At 38.8% G+C, this 26,168-nt stretch overlaps 1 protein-coding gene across 1 annotated transcript in view; it reads left to right on the top strand.

The window, feature by feature from the left end:
* LOC127630528 (neurogenic locus notch homolog protein 2-like) overlaps positions 1-26,168 on the top strand; it is a 72,450-nt gene that overhangs the window by 35,013 nt on the left and 11,269 nt on the right. Inside the window, 22 exon segments of the mRNA XM_052108116.1 lie at positions 5,099-5,364; positions 5,925-6,266; positions 7,011-7,133; positions 7,513-7,746; positions 8,440-8,595; positions 9,312-9,497; positions 9,614-9,727; positions 10,485-10,598; positions 11,068-11,301; positions 11,950-12,060; positions 12,542-12,734; positions 13,210-13,355; positions 13,484-13,597; positions 13,707-13,826; positions 14,359-14,511; positions 16,942-17,170; positions 17,353-17,554; positions 19,155-19,308; positions 23,732-23,916; positions 24,111-24,243; positions 24,655-24,897; positions 25,015-25,127. Coding sequence (XP_051964076.1) covers positions 5,099-5,364; positions 5,925-6,266; positions 7,011-7,133; positions 7,513-7,746; positions 8,440-8,595; positions 9,312-9,497; positions 9,614-9,727; positions 10,485-10,598; positions 11,068-11,301; positions 11,950-12,060; positions 12,542-12,734; positions 13,210-13,355; positions 13,484-13,597; positions 13,707-13,826; positions 14,359-14,511; positions 16,942-17,170; positions 17,353-17,554; positions 19,155-19,308; positions 23,732-23,916; positions 24,111-24,243; positions 24,655-24,897; positions 25,015-25,127 — 3,865 coding nt within the window.

The following is a 26,168-nucleotide window of genomic DNA, read 5'->3' as shown; positions in this document are numbered from 1 at the left end:
ACTTTAAAACATCTATTGAACAAATGTGATGAGTGGATTATTTTTTCTTTAGAGAAAGCAATTAAAATAAGCACTTTATCTAATTTTTTCCCAGCATACTGATGTTAAGTTGAAATGTACATGAACAAGGGAAAGTGTGCATTTTAGGTGCTGTGTCAAGTTCTTAGATTTTCTTCTTAAGATCTTAATCACCTTTCAACTTTTTCCTAGAAGTGCAAATATATATATAGCTGTACAAGATTAGAAAATGTTGTTTAAAATAGTTAGATGAAGAAAGTGTGTCACTCTGCAGGACACCGATGACATTACTTACAATTTCATGTCAATTACCCACATAACTATGTGTAAATTATTTTTATTTTTTATTTAAATCAACTAAAACAGAAAGTAGGCCAGAATATGTACAAATATAAATACATGTCAAATATAAACATACCTCTTAAAGTGTAGATCTTTGCAGATATTTTGCAAATTAATTACTCATATTTTCACTCTGTGTGAGTTTGTTGCATCTATTTATTGGCATTGTTTTAATTTCTTATTTTCTGTATTTCTGTCAGACGTGTGCATTATTCAGCAAGGTGAGTGATCTGTGTCTAATAATACTGTGATAAGAACTCCCATAAATGTTTTGTGGTATGAATAAATTATGCAAATGACTATGTACTGCTCATAGCTTTTCTGTTTGCTGATTTTATTTTCACTGCTGGTATTTTAGTTGTAACGTGCAGTTATTTGTCATTTTGTGATTATTCAGAGCTCATCTTATACTTAGTGTTTTTGTTTGTCTTCATTATTGTTATTTGTATGTCAAATATTGAAGTCCACGCGAGTTACGAAATTAATGCGCACACACAGAAATGCACCTAAATATTTAATTAATGTCTTTTTCTTTTTTTCATTTTCTCCCCTTTCCCCCCCAATTTGGACACAAAAGAAAATTCCGGGCCGACTTGACTTTTTAACAAACACCATGGTTGTGGAGTAATTTAATTACCATCCAAATCCACATCTCTTGAGTTTATAATCCAAAAGTAATTTTGGAAATCCTTTTTGACCACTGCTAAGTGTCATACGTTTGCATTGCACGTGGCAACAGCTCTGGCGGTAATAGACAGTTGTGAAATTTGGGGGATTGTGTAACAGAAATTTCTTAAATAATTCACAATAAAATTACGTCACTGCTCCACCACAGTGAGTGGGAACTCATAAGTAGAAGGGAAAGAAAATTGAGAGCCAGATCAGGTAAAAATTAAAAATGGCCCATTATTATGGCTGGAATGCGATACAATTTTTATAAATAACATTTAATATAGAAACATGTACTATACATTTATACATAGGACTTGCATGACTACTCGTTTATACGGGTGACTAGTCCAAGAAAAGTTGTCACCGGTACTTTTTAAACACTGACAGATAATTCCAAATGATGTCTGTAATTTTGATAGATAAAACATAAGTAAACCATTTAACCATAGCTCTTCAAATTTCATTTTAACTATCTTTACAATCCCTGATATGTGCGGCTTCTATCTCTCCTTCCATGAGGTTAGGAGAGAGCGCGCAACTGAGGTGATGGGGGTGACAAAACATGCGTACCCCCATTGTCAGGTTTATTTGGCTTGTGTTGATGAACAGTCTTGTCCATACAGCTTCTTGATTCATTGAATTGCTCTTCGCAAGAATTTTATCTTGTGCCATATGTGAATATATACACAGTTATTATCCGCAGCGCTTTGCAGCGTGGTTCCCTCATTCGTTAAAAAAAAAATTTCACTTTAGTGTAATTCCAAACATATTTAAATGCAAATACAGAGGATACAGTTTGTGGATTGATGAATTTTCCATATAAATGGTCTGCAGTTTTATAGCGCTTTTTTAACCTTAGTGGTTTTCAAAGCGCTTTACACTGTGAACTCATTCACTAATTCACAGCAGAGCTGCCATGCAAGGCGTTAGCCTGCCATTGAGAGCAACTTGGGGTTCAGTGTCTTGCCTAAGGACACTTCGGCATGTGGAGTCATGTGGGCCGGGAATCGAACCACCAATCCTGCAATTAGTGGCCACTAATCACTACCACCTGAACCACAGCCCCCCCAGCCGACCCGCTCTACCACCTGAGCCACAGCTGCCCCCATATAACAAACGCAACTGTAATTATGTGATCGACAAAGTCTCAATAGTCTCACCTGTAATTTAATTGTCATCCGCACGCATGAGTTTTATCACAGAGGAGCCATGAAAATGTACTTTTACAGACATCACCCTGAGAATCAATTTGTTGCATGTTGTTATTTTTATTATTATTATTTTTACTATATTATTCTTTGAATTTGTGAGTTTTAAATCACCATTACACTGCCACTAATAAAGTAATAATATTGCATTGATTCTGTCAAATCAGGGCTGTAATGCCGAGGACCCTTGAGAAAAGAGATGTTGGTCTACACAGGCTTTTCCCTGGTGAAATTTAAGTTAAAGTCCCACCATGTCTTTGAATAGTATAAAGTGACACAACAGTTGTAAGTCAGGCTGAAAGAGGCCTGTTCCCTTGAGTCCAGGCTGTTTGGTTGCACCGAGTTTAAGTGTGTTTGTTGTTGTTTGAGTGTCAGCACTGCTGTGATCTCGTGACCAGAAGGTCGCTGTGGGTGTGTTCTTACCCTGCATGACGTGCCGTGACACACACACACACACACACACACACACACAGCTGGAAACAGGACCAAATCATGCTTGTACAGTGTGACCAGAATCAGGATAGGGCTGGGCAATACAGTATATAGATTTTTTTATTTTAGAAATAAAAAGAAATTATGGAATTAATGCGGAGCACATCTTTTGGCTTTCATATTAATGTGCTTTATTTTAAGTTGGTAAAACAGATTGTTTGTTTTACCACAAGTGATTATCATCACGCGACACAGTTCTAATCTTTTCTAATCTGTGTAAACAAACTGTGGTTTGATCCTACGCCACATATGTCGCACCTGTTTTAAGTGCATCTGTTAAGTTTCTTGACTTTTCTATTGAACATATCAGCAAAAATTCATGAAATGATGGAGAAGTACAGATGTGCGGTGTTGTCAAGTGCACCTCGGCATGATGATCCAGGTGTCTGGATCACAGTCAGTGACGCTGTCCCGGCAGAGTGTGTCAGATCACTGTGGACTGCTACATTCTGCGCAGCAGGATAGATTTATCAGAGTCCGTCCGCAAAGAATCAGCAACGAGTTTGTGGGTGTGTTTGCAGCATTGCCTGATCTGCTTAATTACTTTGGTAAATCTGCCGTTAAACCAGCGCCTGCAAAAAACATTCCCAACTCAAGGCTGGTTTCAGTCTTATGTGAAGCATGCCCACTGATAGATACGCTCGTGCTGCACACATGGATATTTGCATATTGCGAAATATACAATATAGCAAAATCTCCACAATATATATCGTCATATCGCCAAGCCCTAGCGCTTTAATTCGGCCACTGCATTGTGTAAAGAGCATGTCACAGACTAATTTGACTAATCTTAAGGGCACAATTAATCAAAATGTTTTAAAATATTATGTCGACACAGAATTTTAGCGATAATTTGTGTTTCCATCAGCAAACCTTTATTTATTGTGTAGTTTGATTAAATATGATTGTAAATTGTGTATAAAAATAAATGATAATTGTATCTAGAACACCAGTGAGCAAGCCAAAGGTGACTGAGACAAGAAACACAAACCTCCATTAGATTTTGGTTAATGGAGAAAAATAACCTTGGGAGAAACCAGATTCACTGTGTACAGTATGTGTGTGTTCTGTATACTGTCTTTGAAGACACGCTTTGGGAAATGGGCTGTTTGGAATCTCAAGTAGGTGTGTACATGCAGTCATATGGTTCGGGCCTGCACACACACACATATACACACACACACACACATTGGTGCAGCTATCCTTATGAGGACATAATTATTTTTGTACTGGACGAACTATAGATTCTATCCCCTAACCCTACCCCTAAACTTAACCCTCACAAAAAGCATTTCATTTGTACATTTTCAAAAAACACAGTTTAGTATTTTTTTTAAGCGTTTTGAATTATGGGGATACTAGAAATGTCCTCATAAACCACATTTATAGCATAATATCCTTGTAATTACCAGTTTGTAAACTAAAAAAATGTCCTCGTAAACTACCTAACACTCCCCTCTACACACACACACACAGACATTGTCAAAGAAGCTTTTATTTTTGTGTCCCTCGTCTATGTTACCTGATCGTCCTTTGGGAGGCCAGCACCTGCATGGCAGCAGGCCGTGGCGTGTTGCGCACACACACATACACAAGAACCCTTTACACAGTTCTGAAATGGAATTTTAAAAAGTAATTTAAAGTTAATAAGATTAAAAAAAAAAAAAAATCTTATTAGCTCTTCTTCTCTGTCTTCTTCTTCTCTTACTCATTCACATTCTCTATATTTGGAAGTGCATGTTGATGACTCCACTCTAGACCGCAACAGTTAAACATTAGTAATGACTCAAAAGGTCAGAGAGAGAAAGAAAGATGGGGGTTGAATGGATAGAGAGAAAAAGACAGAAGAGCAGACAAGCGTATTTTCCCAATAATCTTATTTTGCAATCATGTCATTTCCTCTTTTGAGTTCTGGTCATGTGTCTCTGGAGAGCTTCAGTGAGAAGGTGGAATAGATGTGTCCTTCTCATAATTGTACATGCATGCACTTTCATATACAGAAATAAAACACATGCTGTGCATCTTGAGGGGGAAACGTGATATTAAAAATTATATTATTGGGTAATATTTTGTGTCATCTACCCACATGGCATTGGTTAGATCAGTAGAAAGAGTAGTTGTTTCACAAGCAGATTACACCTGCAGTTATTTCATTTTTATTTTGATGAACACCAGAGACATTTATTAAGAAAGGAAATGCATTTAAAGATGATTTGATTTAAGCTCCTAGGGTATATGATCACAACATAACTTTGTCTATGAAAGTAAGATAGGGTAAGAGTTTTACATTTGAAAAGATATGTTTGTTATCCTATAAAATCAACCAAGAAGTACCCTGATTAAAATGTAGATTGTGTGTGTTTCAGGTGTGCTTCTGGGTTCTTAGGGGAGTATTGCCAGCATAAGGACCCGTGCTATGTGGGTTATTGTCTGAATGGAGGAGAGTGCACTGTGAGTGTGGCTGGAGTCCCTGGCAGCCCCAGCTGCATGTGTCCTCTGGGCTTCACCGGACAGCACTGCGAGATCCAGAAGAACTCCACCTGCTACCCCAACAACCCCTGCACCAATGGGGGGACGTGCTCACTCCGCCCCAACGACCAGTACAAATGCAAGTGTGCCCGTGGGTGGACAGGTCAGACCTCTCTCTTGCTTCCCTGTTTTCTTTTCTCCCTTTTGTTTTTGTAGTGTGGTTTACTGGCAAGATAAAAACTGTGAATATGTATTGTCAAAGTGTTTGCAGTGTAGCTTCATACAACAAGGAATCATGCAATTTAAAATAAAGTAAAATAACATTAGTGCAAATAAACAGTATTGTAGTGTTAACAAATAACATAAGAAATCAATAGTGCTTAATAAAATAAAACAAAGTAAAATCAAATGAACAGTGTAGCGTAAACTGAGAAAATAGCAACTTACTTATTATGTGTAAAGAAATATACAGGCTGTTTCATCATTCTCTAATGAGTGAGCTGCATACCTAGACAGTGTTTTGGGGCATAATATGATTTGAACATTAAATGTGTCTATGATTCCCAAAAATATGGTCTAGGTTGGCAGCTTCAAACAGTTACCACTAATTTACCACACAATATTTGTACAGAAATCTCAGTGTAATCAAGTAAGGGTAGATATATGATAAATGTCAAGCTTTGTTGCTGTTTAGCTAACATTGTTTTTGGTGTTTCCTCTCAGGTCAGCACTGTAAGCGAGAGGACACCTGCCTGTCCAGCCCATGTGCCAACGGAGGCTCCTGCCATGCTCTGCCCAACCGGGAATTCTCTTGTACCTGTATTCCTGGTTACCAAGGACCCCAATGTTTTAATGACACAGATGAGTGTGCCGTCTCCACCTCTCTCTGCAAGAATGGAGGCACTTGTCTGAACACCCAAGGGTCATATCAATGTAACTGCCTACCCGGTTTTACAGGCCGCCACTGCGAGACGGTTTACATACCCTGCTCTCCTTCCCCCTGCCTCAACGGTGGAACCTGCCGGCAGATGACCGACACAACTTATGTATGCCATTGCCTGCAAGGTTAGTTCCCTAGGAGAGGAACTAGGAAACAGCTGTGTTCATTGCCAGAAAATATGCAGAATTAAAGCAGAAACTTCATTTGTTCAGGTGGAACTAAAACATGTTGCTCAGATTTTTGTCATGGTGAGCTGTGGCATCACTTTGTCCATGTTCACTTGGATGTGAGCCAAACAGTGATTGGATGGATTACATTTTCTCACAATAAAAGTTAGGGTGGGCGATATACTGGTAGAAATTTGTAAATGAGTGTAAATCTTTGAGTACTGTTTCTATTGCAGCTGTGTATATTGTGATTTCATTATTGACCCAAATCTTGAGAATATCAGAAGTGTTTGCTTAGTATTCTCTAAGTTCAAGGTCAAGCATAATTTATGCTCAGTCAAAACATTTCCTAAATAAAGTTTTGGAGTCAAATAAATTAAGTCATGGCCTATACCCAATCAGAGTTACTGGTTGTATCTGTATTTGTTTGGGACTTAAACACCCAGATAGACTCCAGATAGAATGTTCTGTATGAGTTCAGTGTTTGAAGACAGCTGTTCTAGCAGAACACAGCAACAGGCCAAAACCAGTCTCTCACCTCAGGCATTGAACCGAGCTGTGAGAAATGTCTCTGTGCACTCAAATTTAGTAATTACATTTTAATAATGCCAAAGCAGACTGTGATACTGATATTTGCTATTTACTTGAATTGAAAGTGAGTTGTTGTGATAATCTTCTTTATTATTATTTTTCTTTAATCAGGTTTTAATGGAACAAACTGTGAGGTGAACATAGATGATTGTCCAAATCACAACTGTCAGAATGGAGCCACTTGCATGGATAGTGTGAACACTTACAACTGCCAGTGCCCACCTGAATGGACTGGTATGGAAACATGGGAAAAAAATGCATTTGTGTACTTTAGAAACTACTGATGTTGAGTCAAAACCGTTTTTTTATTTTTAGTGATTCAGTCGAACCGATTCCCAAAGTGTATGTCAATCACTTGAATGTTAGATATTTGTTAGGGAGTACAACTTTGAGATGGAATCATAAACAACACAGAATTTGTGTAATCAAAATGTAATGTAATCAAAAAACGTGAACAGCTAAATTTAACTAAATATTTGACACTCACTGTAAGTGTTGATTCCAATGAATCAGTCATTAATTTATTTAATAATAGACATCTCAATGCTAGCAGGGACCTCTTTTCAACTCCCCCAAAATGCCCTATTGAAATTGGCACTTTTCTGTTTTCTAGGCCAGTTTTGCAACAACGATGTTGATGAATGCCGACTGCAGCCTAACACCTGTCAAAATGGAGGCACATGCAGTAACACACTCAACGGTTACAACTGCGTTTGTGTGAACGGCTGGAGTGGGCCCGACTGCTCAGAGAACTTTGATGACTGCGCAGCCAAGCCCTGCACCACTGGTTCCACCTGCATTGATCGTGTTGCCTCTTTCGTCTGCAGCTGCCCTCCTGGCAAGACCGGTCAGTATAAACAACCACTGATTTGACAGAAAATGTAGGCTACACTCTAAAGGTCTATTCATATCAAGTCAAAAATGTTTGCAAGAAAAAAATCTAAGTATGACAAGATTTAAAAACGAATCCATACATCTATATGGACACCTTCACACTGAGTTTGAAAAACTGTATCACAATGATCCATTGGTAAAACCATTAATTTAGACATCAGAATTTCGAGCATGACCAAATACATTGGTGTGTCGGTCATGAAAGTCGGTGTGAATAATTGTTTGCAATAATTGATTTACTACCTGTCGATGCAACCCAAAAATGAAAATTTTGCCATCATTTTCTCTCCTTTATGTCTTAACCTTTATGACTTTCTCTCATCCGTGGCACCCAAAAAGTATATTTTTTTGGAAAATCCTGGGTGCTCTTTTCCGTAAAATGAAAGTGAATGGGAACTGGGTCTGGGAACTTTTTTGTCATTTTGGAGTTTCACAGACCCACTCCCATTTCACTTTTATTACAGTATTGTAATGAGTGACATGAGGGTTTGCAAATGTTGACAGGTATGAAATATTCCTTTAACTGGCCTTCATAGTATACTGTAAAAAGAAACATTATGAATATTGCTCTCCCTGACACTACACTAAAGACATCTCAAATCAGTTTGATATTTTAGTAACCATAGCTATTTTTTACATGGTCAAGGCTTGCTGTGTCACATTGATGATGCCTGCACCAGCAATCCTTGCAAGATGGGAGCTCAATGTGACACAAACCCTGTCAACGGCAAATTCAACTGTAACTGCCCTTCAGGATACAAGGGCAGCACGTGTGCGGAGGACATCAACGAATGTGTCATTGGTGAGAAAAACTGCTGGAATTACTTACAACTCTGCTTTCAGGGTTCCCACAGTAATGCCAAATGTGGAAATATGTGTTTTCCAGGCCATGGAAATGTCATGTAAATGAATAAAATCTTTCAATGATGAGTATACATTTTTCGAGTTTTACTGTGTTCTAAAATCTTGGTTAATATTTTCTTGGTTAAATATTGCTCTTGTGTTGAGTACGACTTGCTTGCAATTGATGTTTGATTTGAGAGCAAATTGTTCTTATGAATCGGTTCAGTGAAATGATTCATCCAAACCAGGCCCCAAAATGGTCTGAATGATTCATTAGCGAACCAGTCTGAATCAAAAAGATTTTTTAAATCCTTAACCAGTAGTCACAAATGAGCCAGGAAGGTCATGGAAAGGTAATGACAATTTATTTGACAAAAAAGTGTGGGAACCCTGTTATTTTCTCTCTCTGTTTATCTCTGTTTCTCTCCCTTTCTTTCTGTTCTGCATACATTTGTTACAGTGTATTGCATGTATGCATTGATGTAATAGAACTAAATTAGTAACAAATGACAAGTGAAATACAATCGGTCTGTGAAATCTTTGGTTTTAGGCATTTCAGAAATTTTTGCTGGGTTTAGCAGGTATTTTCTTGACTCACCTCTCTTTCTCTCTCTTGCTCTCTCACTCTCTCTCTCTCTCTCTCTCTCTCTCTCTCTCTTGCATTCTATCCATCAGGGCCAAACCCCTGTGAGCATGGCGGCTCATGTGAAAACACAGAGGGCTCATTCACCTGTAACTGCGCTCCAGGCTACACCGGCCCACGCTGTGAGCAGGACATCAATGAATGTTGCTCCAATCCCTGCAAAAATGACGCCACCTGCTTGGATCAGATAGGAGGTTACACCTGCATCTGTATGCCAGGTACGCTCATACACACACACACACTGAATAATCCACTGTAATCAGCTATATTCACAACACTGATTTGGCTTCATTTGTTTTCCATATTAATCTTATGACTGTGCGTCCCCCCATAGGCTTTGTAGGAGTGCACTGTGAGATTGACATTAACGAGTGTGGCAGCTTACCTTGTCTCAATAATGGTAAATGTCTGGACCAGGTCAGCCGATTCGTCTGCGAGTGTCCTCAAGGTGGGTCAGCATGATCACACGTGAAGCTGGCGTGATGTTTCCGATAGTTTTGGTACCCTAGGATCGGCGACTGTATCCGACGTGCTGACATGCAGCATTCTTATCAGACATGTTTGCAGTAGTTTCAATGTGTTTACCTTTCCACCTGGAGCGATTGGCACGTTACATCAGCTGTGTGTGAGACTAGGGTTCAAAGCTAGACAGTAACCACATTTGAATAATCAATGACGAGCATGATACGGAGGTTTCATTTTTCCCTCTAACATTACTTTTTTACTCCACTAATTGTTAAGGTAAAGATACGGTTTGGGTTGTTGGATAGAATCTAGAAATATATGATTTTCTCTTCATTGTATAATGTCCTGTATAGCTGAAAACAACTTGCTTCACTACTAGCATTTGGCAACCTCTCCTGGATATAAATGGAGTTGACACATGCCCATATGCCTTACAACACTTAGCGCTTTAGCCACTGGAGGAAGTATTTCGAAATTTCGGTCAACGTATACCGATTTTGACGAAAGAAAAGTCAGTCTAAACTTTCCGATTTCACTGTGAGATCAGGCTGGGAGGGTACAATATTGACCCGTGTCAAAGGATTGATTCATCACTGCTTTGTGCAGTAATTTCCTCTTCAAAACAGTCACAGTCTGCAGAAACTCTCTGCAAATATTCAACTGTCAGCAAATGTTGTCAGTTATTCAGCTGCTGTTCACTTTCTTAATGATGAATGTGTGTATGTGTGTTTTGACCACAGGTTTCACTGGGGAAATGTGTCAGGTTGACATTGATGAATGTGCCAGTACTCCGTGCCATAATGGGGCCAAGTGTCTTGATCGACCTAATGGTTATGAGTGTGAATGTGCTGAAGGTACTGTTGCAAGCTTGTTCATAGAGTTGTTCATTCTCACCCTGTGAAAAAATAATAATAATGCACTCCATGACACCAGTCATGGAAAACCAGTAAATATCTGTGAATGTCACATTTTTAGATTCCAAGGACTAATAAAGTGTGGATATAGATTGTTTTGGTTATGCTCAGCTCTAGAATATTTCATAAGCTAGAAGTTGCTCTTTATGTGTGCAATGTGTATAAGTAGATTTTTTTTAATTTCTTATCTAGAATTCACGAATGACTTGAAAAGTCAGGGTGAAGTCATGGAAATTAATTGGCCAAAGAGTGTGGGAACTCTACAACACAGATTTGCGATGCACAGCATATATGTATTGCTCTGCATAATTAAAATGTATTATTAATGTTTCTTGCAGGCTTAAATTGTGCATAATTGACTTTGTTTAAACATTAACTAATTCCTTGTCTTTTATGCGGGTCTTTGTAGGTTTCGCAGGACTATTGTGTATGGAAAACTTTAACGACTGTGAACCTAAGCCCTGTCACCATGGCGATTGTATAGATGGAATTGCTACCTTCTTCTGCAAGTGTCACCCAGGTTACATGGGCCCCATCTGCAGCGAGCAGATATGGGAGTGCCTGAGTGACCCCTGCCAAAATGGAGGACGCTGTGTTGACCTGGTCAACAAGTATCAATGCTACTGTCTGCTGGGCACCTCAGGTGGGTCTCACACATGATCTTTACCTTGCCCAAGGTCTTCGGCAAACAATATTCTACACTTTATAGCATTTTATTTTCTTTCCCTGAAGTCAGTCAAGGTTTCTAGCACCAAAAACAGTTTTAAATACCATTTTACTGACCTTTAGAATTAAGCAGGCTGTTTGCCACTGTACCTTTCTGACTTTTATATGTGAATGACCTCTATAAATTGGAGTAGTTGTTCATCAGTGTGGACCATTGATACTATGACAATTTCTGAATGACCTGTTTTGCAGCTTAATTTCGATAAATGGTCTATGGACTAGATTGGGGAGGGTTATTTGCATGAATGTTAAAGTATGTCTACAACACGTTCATTTCAAGAGCCAAAAATAAATCCTGTTTTCCATTATATGCCCCCTTTAAGAGACCTCTGTGCATCTTGCATCACTTTTTGGATTTGTAGGACTTCAGCAGAGCCTGTGTTGTTGATTCATGGTTCTCAGTTACACTGCCCCACAACTAACAGAGCTCACTACACCCCCCTGCAGGGCTTTATACCTTACTATGTACCCATAAAATACCCCTAAGCATTACTTGCATGGACACACTTTTGGAGAGTCATTTCATTTGTCTTTGTCTCATTTGGTCTTTGTCTCCTCTACACAGGTGTGAACTGTGAGATTAACCACGATGACTGTGCCAGTAATCCCTGCCAGCATGGGACCTGTAAGGATGGAATCAACGAGTACAAGTGTGTTTGCGAGGCTGGATACACAGGTTTGTTCATACAGCTGTACAGAAATGCCCACATGCAGATGCACACAATGTGGGAATATGGGTCACTCTCATTGAAATATAATCAAAAAAAATTTGTGCTAATATTCCTGTAGCGCAGGTGCTACCAATATCAAGGTTATGGGATTGATTCTTAAGGAACACAAACTTACATTTTATTAAACAGATTGTATTTACACCCTGAATGCACTGTAAATTGCTTTTGAAGAAAGCATCTGCCAAATGTGTAAATTTAACTTCTATTCTGGTCTAGCTGTTAGTGTGCTCTGACACATTGAGCTGAGGTGTGAGTTTGAATTCAGTTCCTGCCATTTCTTGATCATGTTCCCTCTCTCTTTTTAAAAAACCCCAAATATCTTTACTTCAGTCATAATAATGCAGTGGTTTTCTAAAGCATCTAATAATTCAGTTGAATTTATCATACATCATTAATCAGTCTCTCTCTTTCTCTTCTCCGGATCAGGGGAGAGATGTACTGAGGAGATAAACGAGTGCAGTTCGAACCCGTGTCTGAGCGGAGGGACTTGTGTGGATAAACTGAACGGGTTTGAGTGTTTGTGTCCGGCTGGGACTCATGGTCCTCTGTGTCACACAGGTGCAGATCACTGCAGTCCCAAGCCCTGCCAGCATGGAGTATGTGTCGAGCAGCAGGACGGGTATGAACAGCCTTTATCCATTCCTGATGTCATGTCATCTACTTTTCAACACCCCGTAAAATCAAAATTGGAGTTGTGTGGCATTAGTCCATGTATGTTTGCTTTAGTGTACTCTTCAAATAATTATTTTATTGCAGATTTATAGTCTGTTTCCAAAACGGAGCAAACAAGACTAATCTTTCACTCATTTGTCCAGTAAGATTTACTCTAGAATGAGAATGTCCCTCCTGCTTATACCCACTTTTGACTAGTAAATAGCATGTAGCAAATCATGTTGACGTCTGACTTAAACTAAATGCTATTGGCTATTTAAAAAAATGGAGTCATTGATATGTCCCACCCAACTTCCTTTTTCAATAGCCAATGCATCAACACAGGAAAGAAACTACACGCCTCTAGTGATTTCATGGGGTCTTGATTAAATAAAGAGATGAATAGGCATTTTGCTGCACACTAAGTTTGTGTGTATATGTAGGTACCACTGTGCATGTAAACCTGGCTGGGAGGGTAAGAATTGTGAACAAGAGAAGAACGAGTGTCTGTCCAACCCCTGCCAGAATGGTGGAATATGTAATGATCTTCTCAACAGCTACACCTGTGTGTGTGACCACGGATTTGCAGGTAAAAGCTTGTGAGCTTTTATCTTTCTCACAAATCTATCAGCTTTTTTGTAAATCGATGGTTGGAAAAACAGCTACGTTTATCTCAGTATTCATCTCCCTCTTTCTGCCCTTTTCTTTCTCTTCAAGGTTCCAACTGTGAGATTAACATTAATGAATGTGAGTCAAGCCCTTGTGTAAATAAGGGAACCTGTGTAGATGGAGTCAACAGCTACACCTGCCACTGCACCCTACCTTACACAGGTGACACATCCACATGCCAGAATTGCCCCTCAGGGGTCATTAAAGTATCTAAAACATAGTCCATACTTTATACTTTACTGACAGTATTGCTGTGTTCTCACACAATCAGGGAGACACTGCGAGGAGAAGTTGATCCCCTGTGCATCTCAGCCCTGCCAGAGAGGAGGGGCATGTCAGCCATCCCTGGATTACACCACCTACACCTGCAGGTGCCTAAGTGGCTGGGAAGGTAAGTGCTTTGAAGCTGTGTGTTTATGCTTTAATTATTTAAGAATATCTTTGTTGTTATTAAAGGGATAGTTCGCTCAAAAATGAAATTTGTGTCATTTCAAACCTTTCAAAACTTTCTTTCTTCCATGGAACACAAAAAGAGATGTTTCCAGAATGACAGCCTCAGTCACCATTCACTTTCATTGTTTGGAGAAAAGATGCAATGAAAGTGAATGGTAACTGAGTTTGTCATTCTGCCTAATATCTTCTATTGTGTTCCACAGGAGAAATAAATTTGAGAGGTTCCGAATAACATGAAAGTGAGTAAATTATGATGAAGAATTTTCATTTTTGCTAGAACTTTCTCATTTAGTACCTGAGACAACCACACATAACACTCTTCAACTTGCTCATATGACATGCTTATTAGATTTGAATTGCCTTGTAGATTTAATATGTAAAAGTCTAGAAACGATCCACAGGATCTGAATGGTGTTCGTCTAATCTGTGTGTGTGTGTGTGTGTGTGTGTGTGTGTGTGTGTGCGTATAGGAGCCCAATGCACAGAGGATGTAGACGAGTGCTGGAAGAACCCGTGTCAGAATGGAGCTCATTGTATGAACACATTGGGCAGCTATCGCTGCGATTGTCAACCTGGATATAGTGGCGTTAACTGCCAGACCAACATTGATGACTGTAGCTCCAGTGAGTGTCATTCCCATAGTCATATTAATCCACATCATGTGGATGCATGGCCAACACTGCACATCCTTATGTCACGATTATTAAATAATCGGTTGATCGTGGTCATTTGATCTAACCACGGTTATTTGAGATAACCGCGATTAGTGTGCACTTCAAATTCCAATCACATTTTAATGCCCAAAAAAAGACATTTTAAGCTGATATATAGATACCATCAATGGGATGTTATTGTGTCATTCAGTTAAACTCATCCAGGCTGGAAGAGCATGTGAAGCACTTCTCAAGTGCTCTGATACACATGCTGTCAGCAGAGGCTCGCGCTAAATTCCTGCAAAAAATATAACAATAATACAAAATATTAACTTTAATAGTGAGTTCAAAGTGCTCTGGCTTCACTTTAAACAATCGTGTAGTGGCAAAGGTTCTTGGTCATAGCGGGTTCATACACACACACAGTGTTAATGACACGCAGTGACAGAGGAGACGCACACTTCATCTATTTCTGTGGAGTGATAAAATAATGAAACAAAATTTCAAAGGTTTTGCCTTCATGAGAAATCAGGGCTTGTAGGTTTAATCAAGGAGCATTAACCTGTTGATACGCACCCCCTTTTTGATCACAAATCATGAAAATGACATACCTGAACTTAAATGGTTGTATTTACGGGACCCTTTGGAGTATGGACACAGTTGTAGTATCTTTTGAAAGAAGGCACTTTGGGCTTTATTTCCCAAGTTTATAAATAAATTAATATATTTTGTTATTTTATAAAGCTAAAGTTTATAGTAATGGAAATATTTTGTGCTGAATATGTTTTTATAATCTAAAACAACAATAATAAAAGTACCAATGTACCAGAAATACAATTTTCTCAAAGCCACACGTCTAAAGAAGTTATGTTTCAAATTTGAAGATGATCTAACAAAAAATTTGGTTCCTGCAAGTTTTTGTCTCAGTAAAATCGCTGGCGGGTGTACAGAGTAAAATTAAGGCTCCGCCTTTCAAGACAACATCAAATCTGACTGCACTGCTTGGCTATTATGAATAAAACTATGCTCCATTTTTTTAAATTTACTTTGGAGACTCTAATATATAAAATAATTTACAGTTTTACAACATGAATGCTGCTCTGGTTGCATAGTTTGTTGAAGAACGATGACGCTAATATCAATATTTCTCAGATTTATCACTATTATGGACAAAAAGTGCTATTGGACTGAACGCATGTCATGGACAATTGACCCAAGTGTGGCGAACTGGATTCATCTGGCGATCGCATTTTCATAAAAAATTTATGAAGTCCGATTTTGATATTGCATGTTTTCATTTGTACTTCTGGCACAAATAACTAAATTGCTTTTTCTGGAGCATTGCTATCGTGAAACAGAGATCAGGTATCAATGTTGAACCCTTAGACCTTTGAAAAGATGTATAATTTATTAACATTAATTACATTTATAGATGGTAAATTAAATATTAAATGTAAGCAGAATGACGTCACTACATCTTGCATGCGATTACACACACACACACACACACACACAACACAAAAACTGATGTAATTAGGACAGAATTATTTTACTATTGCATAATATATCCTAATATAATATAATATAAATATAATACAAATATATTACAAATTTATATTTAATTGTTTAGAGAATTTTTTATAAAATAAACAACAGTGTAAATATAAAATTAACCGAAACTAAAGTTAACCAAAAAGAGAGACATATTTTAAGTATTAAGATTTATTTTATTTAAAAAATATTTTCATGTCATTCATAAGTTTTAAAATCCTTTAAAAGATCTCATATACCTATAGTATTATATGATTTATATATTTGAAGTTAAATATATAAATTTGACTTGAAGCATACATGCACCTTACGAAATATGCGAAAGCCCTAAAAGTGACAATTAATCATCATAGCCCTAAAGCAATTAATCGTCAGCCAAATTTCTTAATCCTGACAGCCCTATACCTATGTTAACATCATTTTAAATCTGGTGGTGGTGTGACCTTATGGTCAAAGACCAGGTCTAGAAACTGAAAGGTTAAAACATTAAAAGGGTTAATCTACAAACCTTTGTCTTTTAGTAAGACCTGTAAATAAACTGTTCACCCAAAAATGAAAATTCTGTCATCATTAACTCCTCATCTTGTTCCAAACCTGTCGACTCCCTTTCTTCTGTGGAACACATTAGGAGATGTTAGGCAGAATTTTAGTTTCTGTCACCATTCAATTTCATTGTAAAGAAACAATATTAATTGAAACTAAAAAGATTATTTGAACCACCACTTTAACCCCATGTGACTCTATCGGCCCTTTGAATAAATGTACTGCAAATCGCATCAGCTAAATCACTAATTGAATTGGTCTTTTTCACACATTTCATCCCTAATTTCACAGTTTTTCCCTCTCCAGATCCTTGTCGCAATGGTGGTACATGTGTGGATAAAGTAGGACGGTTTTTGTGCGAATGCAGAGCTGGATTCTACGGAGAGCGCTGTGAGAAGGAGGTGGATGAGTGCGCTAGCAGCCCCTGCTGGAATGGAGGCAGTTGCACGGACTATGTGAACAGCTACACATGCGAGTGCCCGCCTGGCTTTGACGGCATCAGCTGTGAACGTGATATCCCAGATTGCTCTGAGACGTATGTTTACCACATAAAGTATATGAATAATGATTTTATTTTTGAACATTCTTATCATGAGATTTTAAATCATACGCACAGACCAACTCGCTTTTGACTTATGCTGAATTTGCTTAAACAAATATGTTTTGTTAATGTATCAAATCAATATTCATTTAATTAGTTACTTTCCTTTATTCTAGCTCCTGTCTCAACAATGGAACATGTGTGGATGGAATTAACCGTTTCTCCTGCCGCTGTCGACATGGTTTTTTGGGCCAGTTCTGCCAGTTTGAACTGAATGAGTGTGACTCTCAGCCCTGTAAAAATGGCGGCATCTGCATTGACGGCCTGGGGACCTTCCATTGCACCTGCCCACTGATGTACAATGGAAAAACGTGTGAGGTACAAAAAAAAAACCAGTCCATTCTTGGAACATAAACTCACACTGCGGATGTTGCACAACTTTTTATTGTAACACCTCTGACTAGATGTTTACACAATAACTTAGATGTTGATCCAAGCTACTGACTTCCTTTGAACTATAAATGATACATACTAGCCACTCAATTCAATGTGATTTGCAGGGTAGGATAAGAAGGGTAGTTTTTTTTTGTGTGCACATTTATGTGTTTGGAATGCAGAAATAAACTATAGCAAACTGAATTAGTTACTAGTTGCTAGACCGTAGCAAAAGAGTACCGTAATTTCCGGACTATTGAGCGCACCTGAATATAAGCCGCACCCACTGAATTTTTTAAAAAATATTATTTTGAACATAAATAAGCCGCACCTGTCTATAAGCCGCAGGTGCCTACCGGTACATTGAAACAAATGAACTTAACACAGGCTTTAACGAAACACGGCTTGTAACAAAAATAAATAGGCTTTAACAAAACACGGTGTGGCAGCGGGGGCGTGGTCAAGCGCCGGTCCGGGAGAGAAAAGCGGTAAGGGCGCTTACACCTGAGCTAAATTATGTCTAACACCTGTGTCTAATTTCAGTAAGCATGGGGAGAGTGGCATAAAAAGGCAGCAGCCACAGAGCTGAGAGAGTGACACACGTCAGTCTAGTGTTGGCACATAGAAGAATTGAGAAACTTTATAAAATTGATTGTAAACATTGCTGTGGCCATTAAAAGCCTTACCTGGAACATCGAGTGCCCTGCTGAAAACTGTCACACTGGTGCCCGTGTGACAGTTTTCCCAAGAAGGACACGTGAAGCAGGGCACTTGAAATTAGACACCGGTGTTAGACATAATTTAGCACAGGCGTAAGCGCCCTTACAGCTTTTCTCTCCCGGACGGGCATTTGACCACGCCCCCGCTGCCACACACGGCTTGTAACAAAAAATGAAAAATTAGCAGTAAACAGTAGCCTACCAAGAAAGTCATTGGTCACTATCTTCCTTGTCCTGTGCACTGAAACCACTGAAGTCATCTCCTTCGGTGTCGGAGTTAAATAGCCTCAGATTTATTTGTCTTTTTGCACTGAGTCAATTTTTCACGCTGCTGTTTCCAACGTCTTATCATCGACTCATTAAGACCAAGCTCCCGTGCAGCAGCTCTATTTCCTTTTCCAACAGCCAGATCAATCACCTTCAACTTGAAAGCAGCATCATATGCGCTTCTCCATGTCTTTGCCATGATGAAGGTGACAAAATGACTACCGTAATCAGAATGATGGGAAGTTTGAGCACGCTCGATTTAATCTAAACAGTAAACACCTTAACCCGGTCGGCAATTTGATTGGTCTAATGAAAGCTTCACGCCGCCAAAAAACTGAGCACGTCACAGAATGTTTTTAAAAAAAAACATTTTTATAAAATTTGAAAGCGGGAAAAAAGTTGCGGCTTATAGTCTGGAAATTACGGTAAATCCACTATTGTTTCCATGATTTTTCACTAGAGGAAAAATATAATATTGCACAAACTGTATTTATTGCCTTTTAGTATGTCAGTGGCTTTTTTGTAGTTTGACCAATTGTTACTATTTCATTCCACAGTCAATGGTGAACGTGTGCAGTCAGATTAAGTGTCTGAATGGAGGTACATGCATCCAGAAGGAGATGGACTGGAGATGCAACTGTCAGCACGGCTGGACAGGCCTGTACTGCGACATCCCAAACATGTCCTGCCAGACTATTGCCAACCGCAAGGGTGAGACAACAGACACATATCTGTCTCTCATCTGTCTGTTTGTATATATATATATATATATACAGTTTTTTCCAGAAATAAAGTCGCACCTGACTTGTGTTGTCACGGTACCAAAATTTCAATAGTTGGTACCGATAGTGACATTTCTCAGTTCTTGAAACCAATTTCGATACCACAGCAAAAATATGTTAATATTATAATGTGCTATTGAACACACCAGTTTAATTATTTTTAATTATTTAATAATTATAGTTTAATTATTGTTATTCTTTTCTAGAACTTTCCAGAAATATTTTTTAAGTTTAAATTAATTTCATCATCAAAATGGTGTCTAATCAATAAATCCTTAAAAATTTTAACAAGTGAAAATAGAACTTTTCAACATGTCAGCCATTGCATTTTTTTTTGCCAAACATTTATTCAACAGCAGTCTTGCTTGTGATATTTTGATTAATTATTATTATTATTACCACAGTGAATATTACATTTTACTATACAGTTGTAATATATTTTTAATACATTTTTAAATTTTAGGAATCTAGCTTTTATTTTAAATCGTGCTTTTATTGTCGTGTGTTGCCAGAAGCTTCACTGTGGGATATTCTGCGCGCAGTGGGATGGTTGGAACTCAACTGGCCTAATTCTTCGGTTAGAAAGAACTGCAGCTACTCCAGAGTGAACTTGTCCATTCTCAATATTTATTAAGCCACGAAAGTGCAAGTCGTAGACAGGTTTGCGTGGATATACATATAAAAGTGGTTTCTGTGAGAAAACAAAATAAGGATGATAAATATAAATGATAATATGACATGACAGAATATACACAGATAGTACCTGTATACATATACATAGAGAGGTTAAAGTAGTATTAGAGTTACAATGCAAATAGAGAGGTTAAAGTAGTATTAAGTTAAAGCAAACCTTATTGAGATATATATACTCTAAATGCAGACCGCTGCAGCTAACAAGAGGTGTCAGATTACAAAGTGCGTGCGCTGCTCTAGCACTCCCGTGCGCTCTTTGTACCATTATTAATATGCCGATAAGACAAATATTTGAATCAACATGCAAGCAACTCCCTTTTTCATATGAATAAACATTGTTAACAAATATAACATGATGACTCGTTAAATACGCGCGAGCACTGCGCCTGATTGTATGTATTTTGACACAATAATATTTCTGAGGTAAAATAAACTGAATCACGCTCTGACACTCTCAAAAAAACATCTACAATGACATTAAATATCTTTACTTACGTAGTTATGAACGCACAGCAATGCCACACAAAGAAGAAAGACTTTAGAAACGAAACAATGCCAGGAAAACTCTGTGCGCTGGATACTGCCGAATGAAACTTTTGCGCATACATCAGATAAGTCTGAACAAGTTCGACTCGCGCATGCGTGCGGTGGGGAATTTTGTACATTCACAATCTGCATAAACAGTTTGAGACATTTGCTGCATCAGAAACCGCATACAAACTGTCACAGTATGTACTATATTTGATGAAGCACACACTTATCTGCCAGCAAAACAGTACCTTCTTTTAGGTATGCATGCATGTAGTTTGAATAGATTTCGGGCATACGATTTTGGGTATGAATAGATTTCGGGCATCTGGGTACGTGGGCATTGTCTTGTGACCCGAATATGTGATGTAAGAACAACAATCGCAAAAACTATCCGCTCTGGTTTTGTTAAACAAGCACCTTTTATGTTCAGGGAACAATTATCTTGGTATATATATATAGCACTTACAGTTGAGAAGAGCTGTCGACTTGCGATTCACCGGCATTTTTTTTAATTCAGTATTTTTAACGGGACGTCACCTCAGCTCCTGAGGGATTATGGGATTGTAAAGTGTCCAATCGCACTTCAGAATCTCACTGGAAATAGTAGGTCATCCGGGTACTTCTCGTTTACCGCTTCATGAATACTGTGGATTCGGGTATACTACTCCATTGGCATTCTTTTTTTAGCATACTAAATAGTAGGGAAATATGGATATTCTGACGTAGGAATGGTATAGCTCCATGAGTGGGACCATTGAAGACTTTTAGTCATGTCTAAAATCTCATCTCTTTACACTGGCCTTTGAGTCTGACAAATGAAATGTAGGACACAGTTTTGGAGTGTTTGTATTTTAGATTACTGGTGTTTGTGTATGTGGTAATTTTGAAATGTTATGTTTTACATTTTATTACTGTGAAGCACTTTGGTCAACTCTGTTGTTTTAAATACTATATAAATAAAGTTGAGTTGAGAGTATTTTCTTTAAGTAATCGTGTGTAACAGCTTCTCATATTCCATTTATGTTTCATGAAATAAATGCGACAAATAAGCCACATCTGTTTAAAACATCGGTGTAAAGGGATTTAGACGTGCAATGAGGAAGCGAGAACCGGCTTGACAATATACACTCACCTAAAGGATTATTAGGAACACCATACTAATACTGTGTTTGACCCCCTTTCGCCTTCAGAACTGCCTTAATTCTACGTGGCATTGATTCAACAAGGTGCTGAAAGCATTCTTTAGAAATGTTGGCCCATATTGATAGGATAGCATCTTGCAGTTGATGGAGATTTGTGGGATGCACATCCAGGGCATGAAGCTCCCGTTCCACCACATCCCAAAGATGCTCTATTGGGTTGAGATCTGGTTACTGTGGGGGCCATTTTAGTACAGTGAACTCATTGTCATGTTCAAGAAACCAATTTGAAATGATTCGAGCTTTGTGACATGGTGCATTATCCTGCTGGAAGTAGCCATCAGAGGATGGGTACATGGTGGCCATAAAGGGAAGGACATGGTCAGAAACAATGCTCAGCTAGGCCGTGGCATTTAAACGATGCCCAGTTGGCACTAAGGGGCCTAAAGTGTGCCAAGAAAACATCCCCCACACCATTGCACCACCACCACCAGCCTGCACAGTGGTAACAAGGCATGATGGATCCATGTTCTCATTCTGTTTACGCCAAATTCTGACTCTACCATCTGAATGTCTCAACAGAAATCGAGACTCATCAGACCAGGCAACATTTTTCCAGTCTTCAACTGTCCAACTTTGGTGAGCTCTTGCAAATTGTAGCCTCTTTTTCCTATTTGTAGTGGAGATGAGTGGTACCCGGTGGGGTCTTCTGCTGTTGTAGCCCATCCGCCTCAAGGTTGTGCGTGTAGTGGCTTCACAAATGCTTTGCTGCATACCTCGGTTGTAACGAGTGGTTATTTCAGGCAAAGTTGCTCTTCTATCAGCTTGAATCAGTCGGCCCATTCTCCTCTGACCTCTAGCATCAACAAGGCATTTTCAGCCCACAGGACTGCCGCATACTGGATGTTTTTCCTTTTCACACCATTCTTTGTAAACCCTAGAAATGGTTGTGCGTGAAAATCCCAGTAACTGAGCAGATTGTGAAATACTCAGACCGGCCTGTCTGGCACCAACAACCATGCCACGCTCAAAATTGCTTAAATCACCTTTCTTTCCCATTCTGACATTCAGTTTGGAGTTCAGGAGATTGTCTTGACCAGGACCACACCCCTAAATGCATTGAAGCAACTGCCATGTGATTGGTTGATTAGATAATTGCATTAATGAGAAATTGAACAGGTGTTCCTAATAATCCTTTAGGTGAGTGTACATAATAGTTTAATGAGAAACTTAAACAAACGACACAAACACACACACATGACGGTCAGCCGACCGTAAACAATCTCTCTCTCTCTCTCGCACCACCATCCACAGTCGGCTCTTATCCCTCTCAGAGGCTGAATTGGCCTGACAAGGGACCGGGTGTGTATAATCACGACCCAGCCCTGTCACAATCTGTAACTCTGTAACTGTGCACAAATAAACAGCTTTTAGTCTGTGAGTAAAACAATATGCCTGTTGTATTCTATTCATTCATTAACTTTAGCTACTGTCTATCTGTGGATATTTCTGATATTTGCAACCCTCTTTGCAATGTATTTATTATCTGGTTCACTGACTGAATGTTTTTACTACGAGTGCGATGAAACATCATTTTATGGGCGTGTGAGGAGATGCGTTTGACAGTGGTCTAGAATTTGTTAGAACAGTAATGTTATGATGGAGAACATAGTTAATCTGGTTGTATAAAGTACTGTGTGGAGACAAAATATCTGAATTGGCAACTTTAAAACACTTCTACCATCACTATGACTGATGTTTTCATCTGTTTTTGGTGCATGTGTGTTTGACCAGCCGACATCAGTTTTGTGTATATTATGTATATATGTCACAGGACGTTGCAGATGATGAAAAAATAAAACGGGATTTATATTCCGGTAAATACGGTACAGTGTGTATGTGTGATGTGTTTTGCTGAATCTTTGATTAATTCTTCATTTATTCTGATGTGTTTTATTCTGATATTTCGTGGGTCTGCATGTTCTCCAGGTGTGACAATGGACATGGTATGTGAGCATGCTGGGCGGTGTGTGGACAAAGACCACACACACCAGTGTCTGTGTCAGAGGGGTTACACGGGCAGTTACTGTGAGGAGGAAGTGGACGAGTGTCTGTCCAACCCTTGCAGAAATGGAGGGACCTGCAAGGATTACCAGGGAGGATACGACTGCCAGGTACAACCGTCCTCTACTAACAAGGATCACACAAAGGACATGATAATAGTAATTCATTTAAACTGTACTGAACTTTTCTTTCCACTCTCAGAAGACAATTATTAGACCAAAATGGTGGCATTCTAATGTCATTCAAAAACATTATTTAGATTTTCTAATCTCTAAACCCCTCGCTCTCTCTCTCTCTCTCTTAGTGTAAAGCTGGATTTCAGGGTGTGAATTGTGAATATGATGTTAATGAGTGTCAGTCAAATCCTTGTCACCATGGAGGTACTTGCATTGACCTGATCAACCGGTTCTCCTGTGCCTGCCCTCCTGGCACCAAAGGTATGACCATGTGTGTGTGTTTGTTAAAGGTACACTTAGTCAATTTTTCCACTTATAAATGTATTAGGTTTAAAGAAATGTGTAGTGCTTTTGACAGATTTTTAGAATGACGTACTAGTCATATCAACCTAGAAAAAGCCTTTTCATTGTACCTAAGTGTGCTCCACCCTTACTGTGGCTTCTATGTTAAGATTATATGACCAGCTAAATCCTATTCACTTTATCTCAGTAACCGCCTATTATCTTTTGTTTATTGAATAAGTGAATCATAATTTAACCGAAAACCTCCACTGCAATTGGGGTCATTATGAAGTGCAAGATCACTGTTGTATTGGTCAGTGAAACAAACAACTTGGCACTATTAACTGATATAATTTTTCCCTGCACCCCTCTCTCTCTTTTCGGTTCTAGGTTTGCAGTGTGAAGTAGATGTGGATGAATGTTCCCTAGAGTTCAGCCCACGTTGTCTGAATGGTGGGCAATGTATGGATGGTGTGGGGCGGTACACCTGCTCCTGCCCACCTGGTTTTGCTGGGGAACATTGTGAGGGCGATGTGAACGAATGTCTTTCTGGTCCCTGCCACCGGCCCGGCACCGTTGACTGTGTGCCACTCGCCAATGACTATCAGTGCCGCTGCCGTCTTGGGTACACTGGTGAGGTTTCATTTTAGGGTCACAGTCTCTTGAGTTAAAGTTATTTTTCTGGAAACATTTGCCACTTGGTAAAATTGTAATTTTTATTTTAAATTGAACCTGCTCTCCTTCCTTCAGGTCAACACTGTGAGTCAATGGTGGATCTGTGCCAATCTAAGCCGTGCCACCACAACGGCAGATGTGCCATGAACATGAGTTCAGTACATGGATACAGCTGCACCTGCCAATCCGTAAGTGCAGTGTCTTTGTGCGTGTGTGTATGCGTGTACATGTGTAGGACATTAAATATTCAAAAATTTTGGGGTAAATTTCGCAGAAACTGTCAAAATAAAATATATATCACATATATCATATATCACCTGTACCAATGACAAAAATATAGAGATTTTTCATAAAGAATATTAAGCCTTGTTTTAGGACCTTTACAACTTTTTTTAAATACATTATTTTCATGATGATGAAAATACTCAGATGCCTACTGTAATGCAAAATTCTCACAATGCAAAATCTAAATGATCTTAAATAGGCCTAATTTTCTTTAAGCAAGATATAATTAATTAATTTATTTTAATTTCTGGTTAAGGATGACCTGGATATACACCAATCAGCCACAAAATTAAAACCAACTTCCTAATATTGTGTAGGTCTCCTTCGTGCTGCCAAAACAGCGCCAACCCGCATCTCAGAATAGCATTCAGAGATGATATTCTTCTCACCACAATTGTACAGTGTGGTTATCTGATTTACCGTAGACTTTGTCAGTTCAAACCAGTCTGGCCATTCTCTGTTGAAGTCTCTTACCAACAAGGCATTTCCATCTGCAGAACTGATGCTCACTGGATGTTTTTTGTTTTTGGCACCATTCTGAGTAAATTCTAGAGACAGTTGTGTGTGAAAAGAGGAGATCAGCAGTTACAGAAATACTCAAACCAGCCCGTCTGGGACCAACAATCATCCATGCGATTATCTAATCAGCCAATCATGTGGCAGTAGTGCAGTGCATAAAATCACGGGTCAGGAGCTTCAGTTAATGTTCACATCAACCATCAGAATGGGGTAAAAAATTTATCTCAGTGATTTGGACCATGGCATGATTGTTGGTGCCAGATGGGCTGGTTTGAGTATTTCTGTAACCGCTGATCTCCTGGGATTTTCATGCACAACAGTCAACTGCCTTGTCCTCTTCCAGTTTTTGCTTATTAACTTAATATAAATATACAAAGCTTTATCTAATTCACTAATTGTTTGTTGAGAGGTGGTGGAAAATATTT

This window comes from Xyrauchen texanus, chromosome 37 (assembly GCF_025860055.1).
Source record: "Xyrauchen texanus isolate HMW12.3.18 chromosome 37, RBS_HiC_50CHRs, whole genome shotgun sequence".
NCBI classification, from domain to species: domain Eukaryota; kingdom Metazoa; phylum Chordata; class Actinopteri; order Cypriniformes; family Catostomidae; genus Xyrauchen; species Xyrauchen texanus.
The sequence above is the reverse complement of the archived record's forward strand: the minus strand, read 5'-3'. Positions and strand labels throughout refer to the sequence as shown.